This window comes from Clavelina lepadiformis, chromosome 7 (genome assembly GCF_947623445.1).
Source record: "Clavelina lepadiformis chromosome 7, kaClaLepa1.1, whole genome shotgun sequence".
Taxonomy (NCBI): domain Eukaryota; kingdom Metazoa; phylum Chordata; class Ascidiacea; order Aplousobranchia; family Clavelinidae; genus Clavelina; species Clavelina lepadiformis.
In genome coordinates, this window is record NC_135246.1 from 2,358,152 (window position 1) to 2,381,933 (window position 23,782).

Sequence of the window (23,782 nt, forward strand, 5' to 3'; positions counted from 1 at the left end):
TGGTAAAGGTTTCATATTTTTAGTGTCGAATACTGGCTGAATACTAAATATTGAACACTAAATACTGAATACTAAATAAATGCATTTAGTTAATTTTTTACTATTGTATTTGGGTTATAAAAATGGTATAGAATTTAAGGTACTTCTTCGAGCACACAAAAAAACCAACAGAGAATGATCAAATCATCAGTTTCTAGCAAACACTGATACGGTTTATTAACGGAAAAAGGAAACCGTAATAAATAAATTAATAAATCGATGGGTAGGTGGCATGCGGTGTACGATTATCAATCTGGATGCCGAGGAGGTTGGACAGTTGGTGACCGATTCGGTGTTCTATTGTGCGATTTTCCAATGACAGAACTTTGTTTTCAATTTTGTCCCTGCAAAATAGGGTCAAGGGTTTTAAATGAAACAAATCCGCATACACGGGAATATTAATTATGTCATCACCGTCGTAATATCTTGGTCTTTGTAAAACTTTCATGTTCGCGCACGCATTTTTATACGTCAAAATGCAACTTTCAACCGTTCTGTTTATGATCTGGGCTGACTTTGTCGTTAAGGGCTGCGTAAAAGCGTTGTACGAAACTAAGGGAAGCAGTTTGCTTCGTAGCAATATGCAATTAGCATCGAAGGTTGATTGTATTTTAAGGCGTGTCGCTTCTTTTGGGGTTTTCTATCGGTTGGGACCAGCCTATGATAGGGTCGTAATTTCCTATTTTTGTTCCTAATATTTGAAGGTGGGAGTTTGTCCAATGTATTGGTGGCAGCTGCGTCGTGATATTTGGTTTGATTTTTTGCGTAAGATCGTTTGTCTTTGCAATATTCAATTTTAACCTAGAGGCTTCGCTAAAATCATCCAGTTGGTTAAAGGTATGTTGGGCGGAGTATGCATCTTTGAGGATAAATGTGTAACCAAGATTTTCCTTAGCCAGGAAACTTTCTGCTTTTACGGCTTGTAAGTTAGCCTTTATGCTTTTCTCGCTTCTATTAAAATTTCTTCCTTAAAAACGACCGTCCTCCTTCATTCAATGAAAACGTAGAATGCCTTCCTCTCTTTGTCACAAAAACATCGCACCATCAACCATCATTTATCAACGAGAAAAAAGGATTCGCGGGTAGCGTGACATGCTGATCGGCAAAGAGTTGTAGGGAACAAAGAAAAATCTTTAGTAAAAGGCGAAAGATTTATACTGTGAAGGGAAGCCAGAGTGAACAGGCACAACACTCGAATTGCACTCAAGAATGAAAATAACCTTGCGTTTGTGGTACGTTGCTAATACTTCCAATATACTGTATTTGTTGATGATGCTTACGTAATGCATTAACGTTATAGTTACACGGGAAGCAAAATTGCAAACACGGACATAATTTTTGGAAACACTTCGTTTAACTGTGTTCATATAGTTGACGCATAGAAATTTTTAACAGAACATTTGCTGGATAAATGATGACGAAACTACTATTGGTGATTACTCGACCGTGACTACAATAGTCAGCAAAGAACTGTGCTTAATACTGACATTCATGGTGAAATCTGTTTGAGGTGTGAACGCGTTTCACTTGTAATTTCGTTTGGAAGGTAAAATGATAACAGCAAGTTTGTTACGACAAGATATTTGTGTGATACTACAAAACTTAATTCTCGTGTAGCTACAAGCCACACTTTTATATGTGCGGCTCTTTGTTTAGTATTGTGCGTGACACCATTGTTTAATGTGTAAAAATGAAAGTGAACACCTGTCAGCAATAAAACAAAGCTAGCAAGTTGTATAACGTCTGCTCTTGTTTTTTGAGATTGCATGGCTATGGTTTATAGTACATTGCTAATGATTTCAATTTACAGCAATTGTTGCTGATGTTATAAGATGTAATAACAGTATAGTTGCGCTAGTAGCTCTGTTTTCAACTGAGATATTGATATTTTAAAACATTTTATTTCACTAGTTTGTCATAGTTCATACTTCGATTGTGTTTGCCTGATGAATAGTGACTTAACTATCTCGCGGTATCTGAAGTATCATTGCGTTAACCATGATCACTCGACCGTGACTACAATGGCTGCTGTGATCAATTCTGACTTAGGCCTACATGGCGAAGGTTAAACGCGTTTCACGTGTCATTTTGTATGGAGGGTGAATAATTAACAGCCGTTTTGTGAAGTACCGGTAAGATATCCATCCTTGTATGTGCAGCATTCTATTCAGCCGTGCACGTGGCAAAGTCATAAACAAGCTTGTGACAACCGAACCGCAACCACGTGATTTTATGTTACGACAGAAGCCTACGTGTGGAAAACATATACATCGGAAACGATCATGTGAAGACCGCGTGATCAGAAACAGAGAGAAAAGATCTCACGCGGTCTTCACATGATCGTTTCCGATCTATATGTTTTCCACACGTAGGCTTCTGTCGTAACATAAAATCACGTGGTTGCGGTTCGGTTGTCACAAGCTGAAATTGAACTCCTATCAACAGTACAACAAAAGTAGCATGTCGAAAAGGTCTGTTTCTGTTTTTCTGATGACACACATGCTTGTGGTTTGAAATCTGTGCCATGTGATTGAGTGAAGGACTCTTTCGACTGGGTATACTTCTTGTCACACTTCATTGTCAACAATAGTTCACTGCTAGAACATGTCGTGCGAAATCATCTGACGCATATTTTGCCTTCTTTTTTGCATGGCTTCCAACGTCACCTGTCTCAGTTTTCGCTGAAAGCATTTAAAAGTGTTTTCAGATTATCGTAAGCACCTCCTGCTTGATCTTGTAAGGCGCAACTGATCCTCAACTTCAAGCACTTTGTTGTAAAGTTATTTCAATTGTGGATGGCGTCCCCGAGGCTGCAACTGTACCGCAAATTCTTTTGCTGTGTAAGACAGGGTCAGGCTTTTGTAATCTGCACTTTTCATTGGTTATTTGTGTGCTACAGTATATCAAGTTTCTAGCTAAAGGGGAAAAAAGTGGTAGCCTAGTTACTAGTACCTACAAATGCTGTTTAGGTTTAATCCGTGCCACATGCTATAGACACAGCATGAACATAGGCCTACTTTGTTAAAAGATGTATTTACAGAAAATGACTTGCCAGAGGATTGCAGAGAAGAAATGAACCTTGAGCCTAAAAACGCTGCAATTTTTGTTGTCATTTGTCACATTTTTGCTACTTTCAACTGCCAATGGAGATTTCTTACAAAGATGAAAGTCATTTATCAAAAGGTAGTTGGAAATCTACTGATAAGTAAGATAATCGTGGCTGCAATGAAGCTTGAAAAAGATTCGGCATCCAAACGGTTTCTGTCCTGAAAAAATTCTCGCACATTCGTTTTCGAGAGAAAGAGAATTTAGACAGTGTTTCTTTTTCGTATAACAACACAATTCGGTCAGACTGTTAAGTTTGCATTTCTTTACATCTTTCATAGCGATAACCGGTCATGCTTGCAGCTCCATTTGTGCAGTCACTTTCTCACTAAACCATTCATTAAGAGTCTAAACATGTTTGAGCTAAGGTACATCCTTGTAAGTTAATGCAACAATAAAGTGATTTAACTGCAGATAGGATGAACGTCTTCACTAACTTTTCTCACTTGAGAGAATTTGGTAGAACACTAAACACAGCGATCATGGTGACAAGTTTGAAGTATTTTTTTATCATATTCATCTCCGATTGTGTCGGATGTTTTTTTTGTCCATGGTCGGAAAGTTGGTAAATCATCGGTTTGGAAGCAGTGCAAAAACTACATGATACCTATTTTAGTGGTATGTACAGTATTTCTATAACAGACGAATTCGGTGCCTGCAACGCTATTGTCATAGTTCCTGCGCTTCGCTGAGGGTCGTCTGTTCTTTCCCTGTCTCGATTTTTGGAACCTGCAGGACAAAAAATTGTTTCAGATGAATTAATTTTTTATCAAACTGTGAGTAAGGCCCCTGTGTTGATACTGTGACTTAAACAGGTTTGCTTATGAAATCATGTAGGCGTATTTTTCACAAAACAAGTTATCCTAGCTTGTATGAAAACCACTTCAAGTTCGGTCAGATTGATGATTGGGAAGAGAACCACATGCCAAGGGCCAAAACTAGGTTAGATATCAATTGTACCAGTGTACTCTGTTTTGTGGACAGACTAAGAGAGTTCTGGTTAACAACAACTGACGAAGAGTCTCGTTTTTGGTGTATTGCAAGGAAAGGCTTGCACAAAAGGGACAGCGTTCTCAGCCCTGATTTAGTCCTACTCCTAGACGCAGTTTTCCAGTTCGGTTAACTATGTGAAGACCAACATTTCTTTACAAGTTCCTACCACTGTGCCAGAACGCTAGTTTTTTTTATAACCACCATGGCATGCATGGTGCAGCTGTCGAGTATCAGCATGAAAAACATCCAAGGTTAAGAATCCGAGCATTGTGGTTGTGGCATGCAGGCCTATATAGTACAGCAAGCTAATGTCAAGGAATCGTTTGGTAGATAATCATATAATCAAACATTTACTTTGAGCTCTGAATTTAGGTTACACTTTTGAAAGCCAAGTAGATAGAATCTTCATCTTATACTCTCTACACAAGGGTAATCAACGTTTTTCCCATGTTATTTGTGGATATTATTGTCATGACTGCTAATATGTTTGGGACCACTTGCATCAGCACTAATTCTCTTCCCTCACATGGTTTTGCCAAGGTCTTCGCTATCGTCGGTACCCAAAGAGATTTAAACACATGAGTAGAAACTTCGCTTTTGCGCATGACGTCATTTCTGTTTCTTTTATTCTGTTGGAGCAAATTCTACTTTCGACACAGTCACGGTTCACTGCATAATAATAAACATGACGACGACGATAATCATTTTCAGATCCGTTTGCTGCTGGAACAGATTAGTGTTATTATCACGGTGCAGTTGTTGGGATCCAATGGGTTATCCTCATGTTTATTGTCTAAAAAATCTATGTAGAATGGTTTGTAATATTTACTTACTAAACATGGAAAATGTATTGGTTTAAAGCAGTAAAATTTACATGGTTAGGTGGTAGGCCTATTTTTGATATGAATTTCATTGCGTGACTGAAATGCCAGCACCTAACTTTTGCACTTAAAATTGAAAAACAATTTATTTTGCATAACTTGAATTACACAAAACTTTTTTAACATGAAACACATGCCCACTAAATGATAAACGTAGAAAACACATCATAAAGTAGATCATACAACATGAAAAACAGGGGTGTTTAAAGTAGAACCAAAGCATTTACAGGAGTCATTCAAAATAATATAACAATACTAGTTAATATATCTAAGTTGACGTTTTTCATTGATTTAAACTGTAGGCTACATGTATCCTTTAAGTTTAAATGTTGCATGTTAATGAAGCAGAATTACCTGTATTTATGCTAAGCCACTTAAGTACATCAACAAGTTTCACCAAAATTGATAAATTTATATCACATGTACATAGCAGTGTTGTCACTGTTGTGTAACCCACTTGCAACTGAAACTTGATCGATTTGTAATGGCATCCAGTAACTCATGGGAGTCAATCGCCTCTCCTTCCATAAGTGTATTGTAGTGGTTGAGCAGATGCTCTTCATGCAGAAGAAATGGCCATTCTCCTTTTGTTTGAGAACTAGACTTCTTTTCAAGAATAATCTTTCCCTGCAATCGGTATGTTGGTTGCAATTTTAGACTCATCTTGATGTCTTGTATCTTTCTTGTATTCTTGACATAGCCATAAGCGGTGTGCATTAGGGGTTTCTTCACATTCCATCCGTTGGTCACACTGTTTAGCAGGAGTTAATATCGCTGTGGTAGAGGGCAGGTGCTTTTGCAAAACCGGTTGCGTGATGCCAGCAAACCTTTTCCTTTTGCGATGACAATAGCTAACACGATCAGAAAGCTGTGATGTCAGGGATTCATGACATTCCGAATCCATAATAGAAAAAATGTAAGCATTTCTCGCTATTATCCAGCTGATGTACATTAGAACTTACCAGATACTCCACATTGTCATTGGTTTTAAAATGACACCGCGAAATATGCGACGAAAAGGATGACACGAACCGAAACTGTCGATCACATTCTGGACATTTCACCAAATGCCTTTTCCTAATATGACATTTTATGTGACTTCGCAAAGAAGACATGTTATGAAACTCCTTGATACATATTGGCAATGTGCACTGCAAAATTACTGTAGATGCTATTTATCGTTAACCAATGCTTTACTTGTAAAAATACCCAAACAAACAATTCTATACGTCCTATAGGGTACAGTACTCGACTGGAAAGTCTGACAGTTTGACCAGTTATCGTGCCAGCAGACGCAAATTTTGGTGTGGTGGCATGTACTGAAGCCCAATTTCTTTGTTTCATTGTTACAAAATTACACCATCACACCAAATTTAACGTCTATGCACGCGCGATTACTTGTCAAAAACTGCCTTACTTTCCAGTCGGTTCCACTAGCCTATTGCTACAACGTACCGGTATTATTTGTAGCCTGTACGTTGATTTTGTCAATAGACTCTAGCTAGACTTAAAACTTTGCATTGTAATTTGTAGACGAAGCGTGAACACGTGACAAGCATAACTCGATTTCATTGGTTAATTATGAATTTTTAGCAGGCGACGTCGTCCATTGCTTAATATTTACAGCAAATTAGGGTAAAATGCATTTACAATCAGCCATGTAAAAATGTTCCGGCATTTTCATGGTATCTATTACAAAGTTTTTTAACAGTGTAGGTAATTGTCGTATTTGCATTTTGCTTGGGATAATCGTTTTCAAGGCGAGTTTCTTCTTTAATCCAGTTTTTAATTTATACCCACCATGCGGATAAGTCTGGAATGAGTAAAGGATATAAGGAGGGACCATCTTTCTTCAAGCGCTTTTAGAAAGTTTTTGTTTTGAAACACTTTTACATTAATTTTCCACACTCCGCTGCCTCTTTTTTCTAGGATGAGAGAAACACAATTTGACAGTAACATTTTTTTTGTCAGATAGGGAACTTTTCATCGTTGGAAGACCGTTAACTTTTATTTGTTAAGAAACATATAAACGATCAATTCTAGGTTTTGATGAACTGCTTTGCCATGTAAAATCTACATCACTGTGTTGGGAGTGATCATAGGGATCGTTGAGGTCAAAAGCTTGGTGAAGTTTTGGAGTTCTATTTTTGTTCCAATACTTCGCTTTTTGTGGGGAGGGAACAATCTCGCTCCGGATCGTCGTCCACCATGTTGAAGTCGTCCACCATGTTGAAGTCGCCCCCTATTATTAAAGGGACGTTGGGGTTGACGTAGCCTAGCTATAAAGTTTTTAAAAAAATTCATTAATTATTTTTCAGTTAGTGTCCTACTTGAACGTTTCGGGCATATACGTTGATAAATAATCTGTATTATTTTATTCGCTATTTTGATATTTGCGGCAATAACTCTACCTTCGGCGTCTCTCCTATTTTTTGCAACTGAAAATGCTGGGTGGTTTATCAATATCGCCGTGCCTGCATTGGCGTGTTTTTCCTATTGGCTGCGTCAAAGATGGAAAGGGCCAACATCCTATTCGTTAGACCAGTTATTTACGTCCTTCGGATTGCATTTTGTTTCCTGTAACAGGTTTATGTGCACAGCAAGTTTCTTGAACGTTTCGAACAAGGCTTTTCTTTTAGGTGCGTCGTTACCCTGGCAATTAAAACTGATTATTTTTAAAAAGGTTGTCATAACAAGTATTGGTTAATCTGCGTGTTATCAAAGAGCGTTGGGGATAAAACGCCCGTATTTACAGTAATTCTTCAGCTCTTTTTTGCTTAAAGCTCTGACAGAATCTCTAGAGATATTATCAGCAGGCTTAAATAGTTTCTTATCTCGATTTTGGAACATTTTTTATTGGAGACAAGGGTTTTTGGGAGTTTAAGCGTGGGTAACTTGTACTGACCAAAGTATATGTAGGAAAGTGGTTTTGCCTCCATCAGGTCTTTCTCTAGACTTTGAAGATTCTTCTGCCGAATTTAATACCTTTGTTCTTGTCTCGGCCCTGGACTGTCGATATGATCGATTCTCTTCAAGGCCTCCACCAGGCATTCTTGCGGAAAGTCAATTGGCACCCATCCAATGCTTAAGTGCGTATGAGCACCACCTTGTGCGATATCATTCATTACCCCTTCGACGTCTCTTAATTTTTCGGCAAGTTTAATTGCGGTTTCTTTACTCATACAGGTGATTTCGACATTTCAGCCAGGCCTTTGCACGATTTCTTCTACAAACTGTAAAGGAATTCCAGTTTTGCCAAGCAAGACGTAAACATCGGCTCTTCGTTCTTTTAACCGTATCGAACCCTCTCTATCTCGGCTGTAATTTGTCGTAATAAATCTATCCGCATAGGTCTTCGTCTTTTCAGAAGTAGCTTGTGTCTCCATAACTAGTCTGAGAAAAGGTGTAGGCTGCCTTTGTCTTAGCCAACAAGCGAGTTCTGTTACTGTCTTCCTGGTACAACTTCAATAACAAATGGATATCTTCGGAATGATTAGCTCAACAATACCGATTCGAAATCTTTCGTAAACGGCGTTATTTTGTTGCGGAAAAATAACACACAAAGAGAAATTTATACCGGGCAAACTTTTCTAAACTCATATCGTAAAGTTCATCAGTTAACCATGTTAGTGGCTCTAATGAATTCAATCAAAAGACAATGACACAGATCGCGAAATCTAGTAATGACACATTTATTAGTTGTAAGCAAAACGTATGTAGCAGGTACGATAAAAGGTTGTACGTCGCAAGCAACAATTAAAACACAAAGTTCATCAAGAATTTACACAGGCTCTAAGTCTTAAATAGATTGATAACCACGAAAAGTTGACGAAAGTTGTCAAGTTTGTCCAATGCATTGGTGGTAGCTGCGTCGTGGTGTTTGGCTTGATTTCTGGCGTAAGGCCGTTTGTTTTAATATTTAATTATAAGCCAGAAGCTTCGCTAAAATCATTCAGTAGGTTAAAATTGTAATTTTTGGAGTATGTAATCTTTGAGGGTGAAGATGGTTATTATTTCGTGTTTATATACGTAATTAATCTTCATAAGAAATTTTTGCATCTGTTGATATTTTTAATCTAGACATATCAAGTAAATTTGCAAGCGATTACCGTCACACATGTTTTGGGACAAATTATCGACAAACATTGCATTTGCAGCAGCATCTTTTACACGTAAATTACCGGTGCCGACCAATATCCGAACACTTTCCGATTATTGCGTTTTTTATAACTATTAACAGTTCGTCTCATTTGGAAAACAAAGTTGATTCGTCTTCGGCTAACTCCAATGTTTGTAGACTTGGAACACAGTTAACCAAGGCTACACTGCAAGCCTGAGCTGTCAATATACATATTTTATTTTTTTCTATGCTTTTATGCTATGCTAGTTATCGCCAGTCTGTTGTGTAAACGCCGTAGTCGGCGTATCCACTATTCATCATAAATCTCGTAGTTAAAGGGAATGTAGATACATGATTTTCCAATGACATTGTTATACTTTTTATTTAAGTCGCACTATCTATCCTTTAGTGTACTTATGGGCTTCACTATTGTACCCTCTCTTGGCCACAAAAACGGAAATCCGGTTCCTAGAATGGAAATTCTTTTGTGCGTTTTTTTTAACCATCCACTTGTTTGTATTGGAAAAGTATTGGGAATTGGAATGAATGCATTACAATGTGTGAAGTGCGCAAGAATCAGGAGACTGGTTTTAGTTGTTTAAAGAAAAACATTTAATTTCTGGTTTACAATGATTAATAAAACATGTGAACTAAGCTCTTACATAAGAGCACGTTTTCAAAACATTTTTGGATGGAGTCTTGAAGTAGAAGTTAGATTTTCTGATAGTCAAGTCAACAATCACGGCAAACTTAACATTAGTGAGCAGTCATGAAACAGAAAGCCAATAAATCCACGTCAGGCTTTAAAATCATTAACCTGCTGAAATATTGCCATGATTAAAAAAAAGAGGAATCCAAGTAAAAATCCGCTTCTTGTATTGACATTGTTGCAAAATTTTAATGTCTATGAACCGTGCCCAACATGGGAAAGTCCCTAATGAAAAACTGAAAACGAAAATTATCAAAGTTGATTTTGTACAAAGTTAGGAAACCGCAAAGTAGCCAACATTTTTTCTGGGATTCTGCTAAAAGTCGAAATAGGCTAAACAATGAGCGTTGAATATATTGCTAGGTCTAAACATAAATACGGTATATAAACAGTTTGGTTTGATACTTTTGTTTATTATCATTATAGTAACAGCCTGACAATGACAGGACCAGACTGCAGAGTTTGGCATAGGTAATAGGCGCACTCAATACCGACACTCCTAAAACATACAGGCTCGAATGGTACAAGTGGTTCCATCCAGTGCTTCGAGTGGAACCATTTGGTTCAAGTCTTCAAATATTACAAAGTGTTTCACAGGTTCAACTTTCAGTTTGGACAAATGTATTCTTTGCATCAAGAGCTGTTGTAATTTCGGCTTAATTTGATGTTAATTCTCAGTTCACAGATCCAAGAAAATTGTATTAATAGTTTGGTACGGTATCAGGGAGCTCCACAGCAGTAAGACAATGAAATGTTACCCAATTAAATTTTGTTGTGTCATGATGCAATTCCTAAAGTGCGCTTAACTCCAAAGATACGTCTGTTCAACCTGAACTACTCGAACCTGTATATTTTAGTCGTATCCCCCAATGCTGCTTTTCTTGAGCTTCAGTGCTGCACTTATTGCACGTTATTTTGCACTTTGATGACTTGAACAGAACTTTCGTGCACTTAATTTTCAATTGGTTTTAAGATTAAAGTCAAACTGTGGACATTACTGTGCAATTGCCCACCCAAGAGCATACTTCCATTGTCACGTTTTAAACCCCCAGCTCCCTATTTTCTGTTCCTATTTCACTGGCATCCATTTATCGAAGTTGCTGAATCAAAATTCGATTACCGGTAGATTTTCGATCATTGGTTTATCAGTCTCATTTAGGTGAAGATGGTGCGGTGGTGTATTGGTTTACAGTGGGGCCCGTATGCTGGAGGTCTCGGGTTCGAATCTTGATATTGTTTGTCATGTTTAATTAAAAAATAGCATTTGTTTCAATTTTCAGCCTAGCTTAGTGATTTTGATAAGCTCTTGGATCACAGGATATTAGTTTTAGTTTAACATATTGTTTAACGTTTTGTTTATTTTGATAAACAAATGTGCAAGGAAGTGCTTTTCACCACAACTCAAATGACTAAAACGTGTCTGACATTGATGGTAGCCAAGATATGGATTTTTATACTAGAAAAAGAAGAAAAAAAATAAGTGTCTCCTTTTTTAGTGATCGCTCTTTTCCCGATGTGCAATACTGTTTTAGCCAAAAATTTTCGGTGTGCTCTGTAGCTTGGGTAGGTCACAACATCACCTTACTAGCATCCACTTGCAAACGTACTATAAATTAATGTAAACTCTGCTCAGTCTTCTTTTTGTCCAACTAGCCTTACTCGACACACACGAATAGGCCTACTGCAGTTCACCAGTCTCTTTCAATGGGAAATCTCCTTCGGTTGGGTTCAATTTTGACGGCAATGTAAACGGATCTTGCGTTGGACAGTGCTGAAATGTTCTGTAGTGTAAACCAGCTTTAATACGTTACATCGAGCACAGCTTTATGTCGTGAGCTTTCCTCGCTCAGAGAATGAATATTACACTTAACACATGTTCGTCCTTCGGAAATCTTGCATTTTAGCACAAGAAGACTTCAAAAGAATTAAGATCTATTTTTGATGCCAAGTTATTTCGCTACAATGGTGAAAAACACAAAAAGTTGCTCATAAAAATGCATCAGTTCCAATCTTCGATTTGTAGCTTATTTTGTAAAGTTAAGCTTTTAGCAATACATCACAACCATTGCTGCCATTGTTTACTTTGTCAATGTTCTCCTTGATAAAATTAAACATTTTATTTTCCTTCTGTTCTTGTGTCAATATGGCAACCAACAGAACCCAGTCGGACAACATTAGTTTTTGCCGGTTAATTATATTGATAAGGAGCAATTATTTGAGAAGCTTGATAAAAACTGGTTCTCTCTTATCAGCAAAATGATACGAAAATGATACGCTTTTGTTCCTGTTGGTCTTGTATAAGCACTCCAGCGAGTCCAAAGGGGCTGGCATCTGCCATTACTTGCGTTTCACAGTTTTTGTCAAAATACGCGAAGACTTTTACATGACACAGTTTATTTTTAAGCTCATGAAATGATTTGTCTTGTGCATTTCCCCACACAAATCTAGCTCCTTTTCGAGTTAGCGTGCGTAATGGTTCTGCTATAGTGGCTAAATGTGGTATAAAACGTCCGTTGTAATTTACCAGACCCAAGAAACTCTTCACCTCGCTTGCATTCTTCGGTGGTCTCGCATCAGCCACAGTTTTTACCTTGACGTTCTCCGGTCCAATTCCTCGGGTTGAAAGCACATGTCCCATAAAGGTAAGTTCTGACATGTTGAACTGGCACTTCTTTCGATTCAGGGTAAGTCCACTTGTAACCGCGCCAAGACGGCCTTCAGTCTTTCATCATGCTCCTCTTTACATCTTCTGTACATAATCATGTCATCCAGGATATTCTGCACTACTTTGAATCCTTGCCGGAGTCTGTTGCATCACACGTTGATTCATTTCGGGTGCACAACTCACCCCAAACATGAGCCTTTTATAACGAAATAAGCCTTCATGAATCATAAGTGACAAATGTTGTTATTCCCCTAGACTGAGGTTTTATTTCAATTTGATTTTAAGCCCATTTGATATCCAGTTTACTAAACATTTGACAATTGTTCATGTCTTGTAGGACTTCATCAATGGTTGGTATTGGATGTCTTTCCCGTTTTACAGCTTTATTAGCCTGCCGCATATCCACACAAACGCGAATGTCTTCATCTGATTTTGGCACGACAAATACTGGTGAAACCCAAGGTGTACATCTACTAACCTTTTCAATAATATCAAGGGATTCCAGTTCATTCAGCTTCTTGGTTAAACGGTCACGATTGTGGTAAGGGACACGACATAGAGGTTGACACACAGGAGTGACATTTTTTTAATGGGATTCGTTAACTGGAAATCTCTCAGCTTTCCAATGCCTTCAAAACAGAAATCATACTTCCGTAATAACTGCTCCGCTGATATACAGTTAATATCTGCTTTAGTTGAGAGAATGCCGAGATCTGTTGCAACCTGCTTTCCAAGCAGAGCTTCCCCATCCGCTTCAATCACCAGGAATTCTACAGCAGGTAGAGTTTTCCCAGAAATCTTCACACCAGCTTGGAAAGCACCAACCACCTTTAAGGATTTATCGCTGCCATGAGCGTAAATTTTTCTATCAGTAAAAAAACGCTTACATTTTATCGATCTCGATTTCAAATGTTCCCACAACGTATGGTTTATCACATTGCAAGATGCTCCTGAATCAATGATCAATTCAATTTTCACCCCGCCAACTCCAATTTTGGCTTTACTACCACGGTTATTCATTTCTAACTTAAACAGATATTATTGCAATTATTTGAGAAGCTTGATACAAACTGGTTCTGTCTTGTAACATTCGTTCCAAAAAAGAAGGACTTTATTGACACGGTCGCTAGCAACATGAACGCAGTGTTTCCAACATAACACAAATAGTAAACACATGGTGGTGCTAATTCGGACACTTCATCTCTCATATAGAATTTGTTGGTAATCGTGCTCTCCTGTAACTGGTAGATGGTTTGGTAAATATAGTTTATGCTTTTTTAACTTTGCTTAACTTTTTTAAACTTTGCTTTATAGTTACAGGATTTTGCTTTAAAGACAAAGCTGTAAGATTAAATTGAATATTATTGATTTCTTGTATAAATTTGAAAAGCTTTGACTACAACCTACTTTGAAGTGACTAAATTTAAGGAATTTAATGTGAATTTAAACGTTTCAAAGGTGATAATCCAGTTTGGGGCTACTTTCTACGATCAAGAAATGGTGAGAGGGCGTTGCAGAATTAGTGAACATTAAATGGGCGTGATTTTTCTCGTACTGTGCGTGTACGTAGATCTAAAATAAAAATGTGTAATGATTTTACAATCCATTTTTCATGCAAACCTCATGAAATCGATTATCTCACTTAGCAGTTATTATCCGGTTAACCGGTTAGATAAATTCCAAATATACGGATATATCCGTTATCCGGATAGTAAAAATTATTGATATCCGAACTAACCCTAATTGCGATGTTATTTGCCGAAGGTATATACCTACTTCTCACTTTCACCAATTTTAATGGTAACAAGATCTTTGTATGAAATATATTTGTTATATCGATCTTGTCTTAATTATTATTCTTAAATAATTGCTTTTGTTGTTCACCGCACCAAGCTTTGTCAACTGCACGTTTCATCTCATACTGTGGCTTGCGCTGTAGAATGATATGTGATAGGTCGAGTTAGTTATACCTCAGGCTCAATGCAATCAGCGAATCGAGAACACAAAGAACCCGCGGACAGTGGTTGCAGATGTTTAACCTTGTTTTACACGAACCTCTCCAAGTACCGCTTGAAAACAAAGGGAAGCTAAGATTTTTATGGTACACCGATTGCATTAAAGCCATAAGTATAATATAAACAGATGTTTATAATACTCTTAGTTTTCCAGCGGTATTTGGAGAGGTGCATTTCACACGGTTGCCGAAAACGCTTGAAACACACAGGAGGTGTGTCCCTCCCCCCCTTTTTTTTGAAAACACATCTTTTGCATCTTTTTCGTTTGCACATCAACTGCATCTTAGGTGCAGTTATCTTGGCGGCCCAATTAAAGGAGCGTCAAAAACCTAAAACTAAGATCGCAATAATTTTGTTGGACGTTCTACGTAGGGCTTTAAAAAACATGTTTAACCTAGACCAGGCATGCACAACTCAAAACAGTACACGGGCCATTTTAGCGAAAAAATATTTTTCGCGGGCCGCGTGCTAACGTTGTTGTAACTAACGTGTAGCCTACTTTATATAATGTGACCGATTAACCGTTGAATAAGAGAAATCGTTGAGAAGATGGTTCTTTCTTCTTCGTTTGAGCGTTTCTTCCTTCCAGACTAGATCTCCGGGCATGACGTCATCAGCCATTTGATTGTATCCTCGTCTAGTCTTTTCAGACCAAGCACACCACGTGGGGGCCGATGGATTGGGCAGGCATTGATCACATGGTCTGCTGTCTGCTCTGTGGCACCACACTCGCATCCTGGTGAGGGAGCCAATCCCCATTTGTGCATGTCTGAACGAAAGCGTCCGACTCCGGTGCGCAAGCGGTTGAGCCTGACCCAAGCAGTTCTTGCGAGGGACATTCCCGGTGGGTTTGGGTCGGCGTCGGTTATGAAGTCACAGAGCCTGAAGGAGTTGTTGTGCCACTCTGTGCTCCACATGTGGTTCGTCCAGTGCGCCGCACTTAGTCCAAGGTCTTCTGCACTACTGAGTAGCTGTTGTGCGGCCGGCACAAAGGGGTGTCTTGATTTCAGTCGCTGCTTTCCAGGTGGTGGTCGCTGGAGTGGTGTATGGAGAAGGTGTTTAGGGTCCAAAGCGCGGCGGGCGAGAGAAATCATGGCTCCTTTGCGGCGTAGCTCAGCAGGTTGGATGCCTGCAAGGATCGGTAGGTAGTCCGTTGGAGTGGGACGCAGGCAACCAGTCACAATACGCAGCGCGTCGTTGATGGCGGTGTTGATATGGCGGGTATGGGAGCTACGACACCACACTGGTGCGCAGTACTCGGCGGTGGAGTGGACAAGTGCCAGGGTGGCTGTGCGGAGGGTTTTTGCGCCGGCCCCCCAACCTGAGCCCGCTAGCCGCCTTAGGAGTGCGACGCGCGCAGATAGTTTATTGCGCAGTAACTCCAAGTGTCGACGATACGTGAGTGCCCTGTCCAAGGTCACGCCGAGAAGATGGTTACTGTCAAGAGACGGTTGCCTCTCGCACTACAGTATCTAGTTGTTTTTAACGCTTTGCGGCGGTAAAGCATCGGATTCGTTGATTATGTAACTGTAACCGTGAAGAAAATGCCTGAATGAGCGAAATCACGGAATATCTCGTGGACCGCATGAAAAGGTTTCGCGGGCCGTATGTTGTGCATGCCTGGCCTAGACCAATCAGAATGCAGCATGATTGGTGTTGTTTTCTAGCCTGGGAATTACATTAGCAGTTGGCGTGTTTCAATGTCCTGGTGTATGGTAGATTGCGACTTTTTAACCATCCACTTGTTTGTATTGGAAAAGTATTGGAAGTTGGAATGAATGCCTCACAATGTGTGAAGTACGCAAGAATCAGCAGACTGGTTTTAGTTGTTTAAAGTAAAGCATTTAATTTCTGGAGTACAATGATTAATAAAACATGTCAACTACGCTCTTACGTAAGGGCACGTTTTCGAAACATTTTTGGATGGAGTCTTGAACTAGAAGTTAGATATTCTGATAGTCAGACCATGAATCACGCCGAACTTAACGTTAGTGAGCAGTCATTAAACAGAAAGCCAACAAATCCACGTCAGGCTTTAAAATCATTAACCTGGTGAGTTATTGCCATGATTAAAAAAGGGAGGAATCCAGGTAAAAATCCGCTTCTAGTTTTGACGTTGTTGCAAAATTTTAATGTCTATGAAACGCGACCAACAAGGGAAAGTCCCTAATGAAAAACTGAAATCGAAAATTATAATCAGCCAGTGTGCAAAAATGCTCAGACGAAATGGAAATGAGCACTTAGGTGCGTAATTACACAGTAATGTGCAACCTTAGACTTATTGAACCTTTGAATCAACCTTAAGTGCTGTACTGAGGCTCAGGAAAAGCAGTTCTTGAATGCAACTTTGCAAAAGTCTGGATAGGCCTAAGGTTAGGGTTAGTAGCCTACACACTCGGCCTACGGTTAAAAATAATCACCTCTATGCCAGTGACTGGTCACGAGTTGAATGCTCTGTTTAATAAAGTCCCACACACAACTAGAATTGCAACTTATACCTAACAGGGCTTATCCAAAGAAAGTTTTAAGCACAACAGTATGGCAGCGGTATAACACACAACATGACAACATGACAATCGTATAACACAGTGTGCGCGTTGTTAGCTAGAAACCAGGAAGATAAGTCGACATAAGAAATACCAGTAAATTAAAAATCTGTAAATACTAAGAAACTTCTTAACTGGAAAATTTCAAACTGTTTTGATTCCATACAATTTGGTTTTAAGTACTTCGTGGTAGATCGTAAATCATCATTTCAATTTCATAATTTTCCCTTGTGCTTCGTCGATTATTTCATCGCTTTGTGGCGCTCATGGTTGATGTCATTGTGCGAATCCACAATTGTTTTATGAAAGGTATACTTGTTTGAGTCATGACGTCACGACGATCTCGTACTTGAAAAATTAACGATAATAACTTGGAAATATAACGTACAAAAATAACGACCTGGTAGTTAATGCACTTCATAGGCTACATACGATTCCTCTTGTAAAAGTAGAAAATTGTAGTATTCGACAAAATTAGATTAGAGATAAATTTTCGTTTTACTCGGATTATAGGTATTATTACCCTGGCCGTTAGATGGGGTCAACGCATCACTTTAATTTGTAGAAATAAGGTTCAATGAGGTGCTGCGTGTTTCGTTTGTTTCGGTTCGTTGGTTCGCAATCGACGTTTCCTCAGATTCTCTTATAGGACCGTGTTTGCACACCAAGGTACGCTTATGATTCGTCGCATGTTACGGCCAATGAAATGCAATCAGCCTCGTTTAACCCTATTTACACTAGGTGTGGCTTCACCTGCACACAGTCACAGCAAAATGTGGCGTACAGTTGCATTGTTTGCTGTAGAAACTTGAAATTTGGTAACTTTTCCTAAAAAACGTTCAGCAATCTGTCCATGTTTGTTTTATAAAATTAGATTTTTTATTTTTTAAATATTGTCATATTTGCATAATTTTGCTCCCTCTCCGCATTGAAGCGTATCGTTTTCGTTTACTCATTTACGCACCACTAACTCGACTAACTATTAAACAAATAGATATAAACACTTACAAATACGTCTGTCCACGCCAAGGTATAGGGCTATAGGCATACGCTTATGATTCGGCGCATTTGTTCTCCAATAAAATGCTATTAGACCTCGTTTAACCAAGAAACAGGAATTTCTGCTACTCCACATGAAACTGCCAAAATCGGATTTCATTCTCATGGACTTGTGACGTGACAATGAAAGATATCAAGTAAAATCTGCGAATAACAACGTGAGCATCTGCTTCACGTATACTGCTGTCCTCAGGCAGGTGCCAGTACTATTATAGCAATATGGAGCTGGTTACACAAACCTTCTACTGCAGGTGCAAATACGATATTTTGGAAGCTTGTATGGGGGCAATTAAAAACATCGCTAATATAACTGGCCACCTACAATATTATTTTTTGTTGGTATCCACAGCAACCTTGTTATCAAATCATCATCAAATATCAAGCACGACTCAGAGCATGTTCTCGCACTTGGAGAATGAAGGCAACACAGGGCATGAATGGTGACAAACTTGCAGCATGATAAGAAACACTGCACTGACGCACATGAGAATTATCTTAATCATTTCAACACCAACCAATGTTGGTTCGATTAATGCCGAGTGCCGTCACGACTGAATGCACACCAGGGGATTATTTTCATCTGGCGCTTGTAGAGAAAAGTCATGGATTTTGCTAAGAGGAATGTTCACTTCACTGCCAAGCAACTAATCGGTTTTTATTATAAATCAAACGCCTACACATGCATGGATATTGTAGTACATTGGTTAACTATAACTTTTAACTTATTAATTACCTTGATAAAAAATTGGAAATGTTTTAAAGAACTGTACTGTTGTTGAAGTGTACGATTTCCAGGTGTAAATTGTATTTTTATAAACAAATTCGATGCTAAAATGAATTAAAAAAAGTCGCAATCACACGGTGCATAAAACAAACAACCTACACAGAATCAAAATAATTAAACTAATGAGAATAAGGTCACGTGAGGAAATCAACCAATAACAGGCAAAAGTTTGAGAAAATTATAATAAACGTTAAAAAACGAAAACGAAATAATCATTTGGTTAAAATGGAAATATTGGATCAACGTCAATAAGAAATGAGCCCATATTTAAATCAATTTCATTTTTCAGACAACCAAGGTAAAGGGCCATTGTATAGACGGAAATATAAAGATATACTGGAATAAAGTTTATCAATTGAAACGACAGACGATAAGAGCAGGAAATACATTTAATTAAAAGCAAATATTCTATTGTATAAAATAAGTAGTTTCAGGTTAGGAATTTGATCGAAAAATGTTAAGCTGACGGAAACAACATAAAAGAATTCCCAAGCACAAAACATCAAATTCGAAATTGTTCGCTTTTATGCCGTCAAAATCAAATGCCAGATGATTACTAATCAAAATTAGCAAATAAAACAATAAATACAAAAGATATTTCGACGAATCATGAAAAAATTAAATTCGTAAATAAACTATCAAACATATCTAAATGAAGAAATCAAAATGCAACAAAACTTTAGATCGAAAGGACGCAAAGGAATGGTCGTTTTCTATCCATGTTGGTCGATACTTGCCATTTGTTGGTGGCTGGATCATAGAACTCAACTGTATTGGCACCATATCTATAAAATATATAAAGTAAACACTTAAACACAAAATATTCACAAATTATAGACGATGAGTAAATCAAAATTAAAGCTGTACCAAGTTATTAGTAAGTTAATTATTAGAAAGCATGTTATCCAGATTATATTAATCATAATAAATAAACTACGCAATCCACTTTGCAATAGACGATTACACAACAATGTGGTCCAGACATCACGCCAGCCTGATCCCTCACCACCAGCTGCCACCGAAGTTTAGGTCAATTACTGTGACAATTTACCATCCCATTGGTTATCAATGTCTTTTGTTACAATTTCTGTATAATTCAAATGTTTGACATAGACGCAAAACAACCTTACAAGGGAAACCACACATCATCTCATCCGGTCAAAAACGATTCTTATCGCGTAATTTGGAATATTCTGGGGCTGAGATTAAGTTTGGAACCAAATTGGTTAAAAGCTACTACAGCAAATCTTCTGCCGAATCATAGCAGACTGCCTAACCATTGACAATCAGACAATTACAAGCTACGTGTGCAAGGTAAAAGCCTTTCGCTTGTTATGTGAAGATTGCATTTGCTGATAAGACAATAATATAATTGTTTTGCTTTTTATGATGTCATAATGACCAAAATACATTAAACACCTTTGGATTTATGACTAATTAAAACATGTCCGAGGTCTGCTATTGCAAATATAAAGCTATGGCTCCACCAGTAGTGATTAAAAAATATCACTGCATTTTTCGGTAAAGATTTAAAATTTTGTACTGGTACTGGTACGTACTGATCGCTGACAATTTTTGAAATTAATACCGGAAGTGATAAAATTTCCACTGAAAATAATCACTGAGTGACAATTTAAAATCGTTAGTGGTGGAGCAGCCGGTGATGATTTAAATTGTCAAATTTAGCGATAATTATAGTGATAATTTCGGTAACAATTTATAAAAATTAGTATTCCCAGTGATAATTTTAATCAGTGGCAAGTTCCACTTCTCTTTATACTGTTTTGAGATAGTGAGCCAATCTCCAGCTGATGCAGGTGTATTTGCATAATTTGGGGCTAGAACATTGTAGAGGGCATTGCAAGTCTCCTGAATGATTGTGGATATAGTTTGACGGCCAATTCTATACTGCAGGCTCAAAGACATGTGAGACCCACCAGTAGCTAGATGACGAAGTGTCAGAGAAAGTCATTGTTCAAGGGTAATAGGTTTTCTGTTGTTTGTAACCTATTTTGTTATTTGAGGGGCAACAAAACAAAGCAAGTGCTCCAACGATTAGAGGTCATTCTCATACACCGAAAGTACATTTCTCTATCTCAAATAGCGAGTTCTTCAATAAGCTTGTAGCTGCTGATATCTTTTTCTTAAACGCATTTCTAACCCACGCTCTGTGCTTTCTTTGTCTGTATAGGAGAGCAACAGCTTTTTTCGCTAAACATTCTTCCTCCCCACTTGAAGAACTGTCACTCTCCATGTCTATAACTATGAATGATCTATTCTGCATGCTGGAGTGCTGTTGCAAATTTTATAAAATCAATCTCATTATGAGCTAACAATTGACAATTTTAGTTATCACTGTTTATGTGATAATTATTTCAGTGGTGATATTTTATCTCAAAATATCACTGTTGAAACCGCATTTTAAAACAACAGTAATTGAGCGACTCATCATGACCTTCACCTTCATCTAGTCTAGTGGTTCATGGACCCCAGGTTGGCAATTACTGCATCAGACATTATAATATATAAATTAATAATATGAATTTAAAATAATGTGATTATGTATACATATAATTTCTCACCCTCCAAACACCCATATAAGGCCATCCACTACACAAGCTGATCCACCATATCTTGTCCCATTCATAGATGGAACATCAATCCAAGTTTTTGCGTACAGGTTGTATTTTTCAACAGAAGAGACATGATTTGAACCATCATATCCACCTGATTTAATTCATTTAAAGAACATGACAAGTCATAAATATCCTTAAACATTTGAAAGATATTTGCACTTGCAGCAAGACTCACCTATCGCGTATATTTCGTCGTTTAATACAACAGCAGTTAATCCATCTCTGCAGGTTTTCATCGGTGGAATATATTCCCACTTTCCGTTTCGTGGATCATAACATTCTGCTGTGTTTGTTGCATTGCCATCATATCCTCCAAGCGCATAAAGCAAACCTTTCGAAATAAACCATCCATAAATTAAACACGTCACTTGTGCTTGAAATTCGAGCATAATTGCTCCAGCACTTTATGAAGGAAAAGTCAAATCCTTTGCAGTGGTGAGATTTTCTTTGACCAATTTCCGTTGCTTATTTTATCTTTTGTTGATTTTTATAAATTTGTTTCAAAATACACGGAATATGATTGCAGACGCCAAATTTAGAAATTGCTGGTGTGGCAAAATAATATTTCGCACCATTGTTTGTTTGTTTTTTGTGTGTTGTTTTCCCACGCTTTTATTTTTGTTAGTTATCAGTTGTCAGTTATCAGTTATCAGATATCAGTTATCAGCTTTTATTCTGTTTGTTATCAGTGTTATCACTGTATGATTTCTCTTGTCCGCTGTTTTTTTTCACGTTGTTTTCTTTACCGCCTCAAGTGTTTCGATGTGGTCCAGAGCGGATTCATTACGTGTCCTTTTTCGGGGTGTCCCGCATGGGTTTCAGACGGGAGTGAGAGAGTTCCTAAGAAAAAAGGTGGCCTTCGAGATCAGTCTACGTACGAGCGTTCAGGACGAGGACCTGTCGTTTTTGTTGGTCCCTCAGACCTGCTCTTGTTGCTTTATTATATTTTATCGAGTTATTTAAAACGTGTGTCCCGAAAGTTAAGCCCCAAACGGAGAGGAGTGTTTTTAATCTCATGTGAAATACAATCGAGCTACATTGAAATACGTTCGTTGGCTTTGAGTGGGCCGTGAAAGCGGTAGAAGAGGATCTGGAGAATCTGTAACACTGGGAAGCACGATATCTGTGACATCACACAGACTGTCATTTGAAATCATAGAACAGTTAACACGTGACCAATAGCTTGATTTTCTATTATTTGAGCTGCGTTTTGCATCGATTAAACTCTTGGACACAAAAGACCACAAAAGACCTTTCTGCGCTTTTCTTTGTGACACGTCATCAACCTTTTTACATGAGTAAGCCTAAGTGAGTCGAGTTAAGTCAGCGACGCGTGTCAGAACGACGACCTACGCACAAATGAGTACCCGCAATGCGATATCAAGGCTACTGAGTTAAGCCAACTTATTTAAATCTTTTGAAGATACTATCTCAAGTAAGTGTCTAAGCCTATGCATGAATTTCCCGTTTCCATAAAACCAATCAAATTATTAGCATTTTGTGGTATTGGCGTAAAATGTCTCAACCTGTTTTCAAGCTCGTCAAAGAGTTCACTTGACACGACCAGGCAGCTTGATCTCGCTTTGAATTTTTTTTTGTTAAAACGTTTTAAACGACAGAAAAGTAGTTTTTCAAATTAGGGACGAAATTTCAAAACCCGGGTCTCAAGTGTAAGTGACAAACCCGGTTGTTTTTTAGGGTTTTGTAAAAAGCGGATGTTTTTGTGAAAACTCAATATTAAGGTAAAATCAACATTATTTTAATACAGTCGAATTTTAGTAATTCGTATCCGTTTAATTCATTAATTCATTTTTGTCGATACTGGCAGAATTGTGAATATTTTCATATTTTCAAGTTCGGTTAATTCGGCTTTACGTAATTCCATTAGTTCGGCAATTTTGTTTTACAACAATCATTTTGGTTGTCAAATTTTGTCATGAACTTTGCGTAAACCTCAGCATAAATACTCAACGACATGAGAGAACTTCCGCGATCAATGCATCACATTACTATGTAACAAATTAATATCCAGGTTACTAATAAAAATATTGTGTATATATTACTAGCAAATATTTACTAGTAAAAATATTCACTAGTAAAAATATTGCAAATTAACTATTGTTGAAATAATCGCCTAATATCAAACAATAAATTGCGTATATAGTATACACGCCACTTTGTTTGAAAATTGTCAACGCCAAAGATTTCCTGGATTCTTCAAAAATTCCGG

General features: G+C 37.9%; 2 protein-coding genes across 3 annotated transcripts in view; both read right to left on the reverse strand.

Annotated features, from left to right (window-relative positions):
- Positions 1 to 23,782, reverse strand: part of LOC143465678 (kelch-like protein 12) — a 116,620-nt gene that overhangs the window by 80,952 nt on the left and 11,886 nt on the right. The window lies entirely within an intron of this gene.
- On the reverse strand, positions 18,892 to 22,072 carry LOC143465683 (kelch-like protein 23). The gene is made up of 3 exons (XM_076964102.1): positions 21,728 to 22,072; positions 21,499 to 21,643; positions 18,892 to 19,701 (listed from the first exon to the last, which is right to left on the reverse strand). Exons 1-3 carry the CDS (start codon positions 21,939 to 21,941, stop codon positions 19,596 to 19,598), a joined length of 465 nt encoding a protein of 154 aa, XP_076820217.1. The 5' UTR covers positions 21,942 to 22,072; the 3' UTR covers positions 18,892 to 19,595.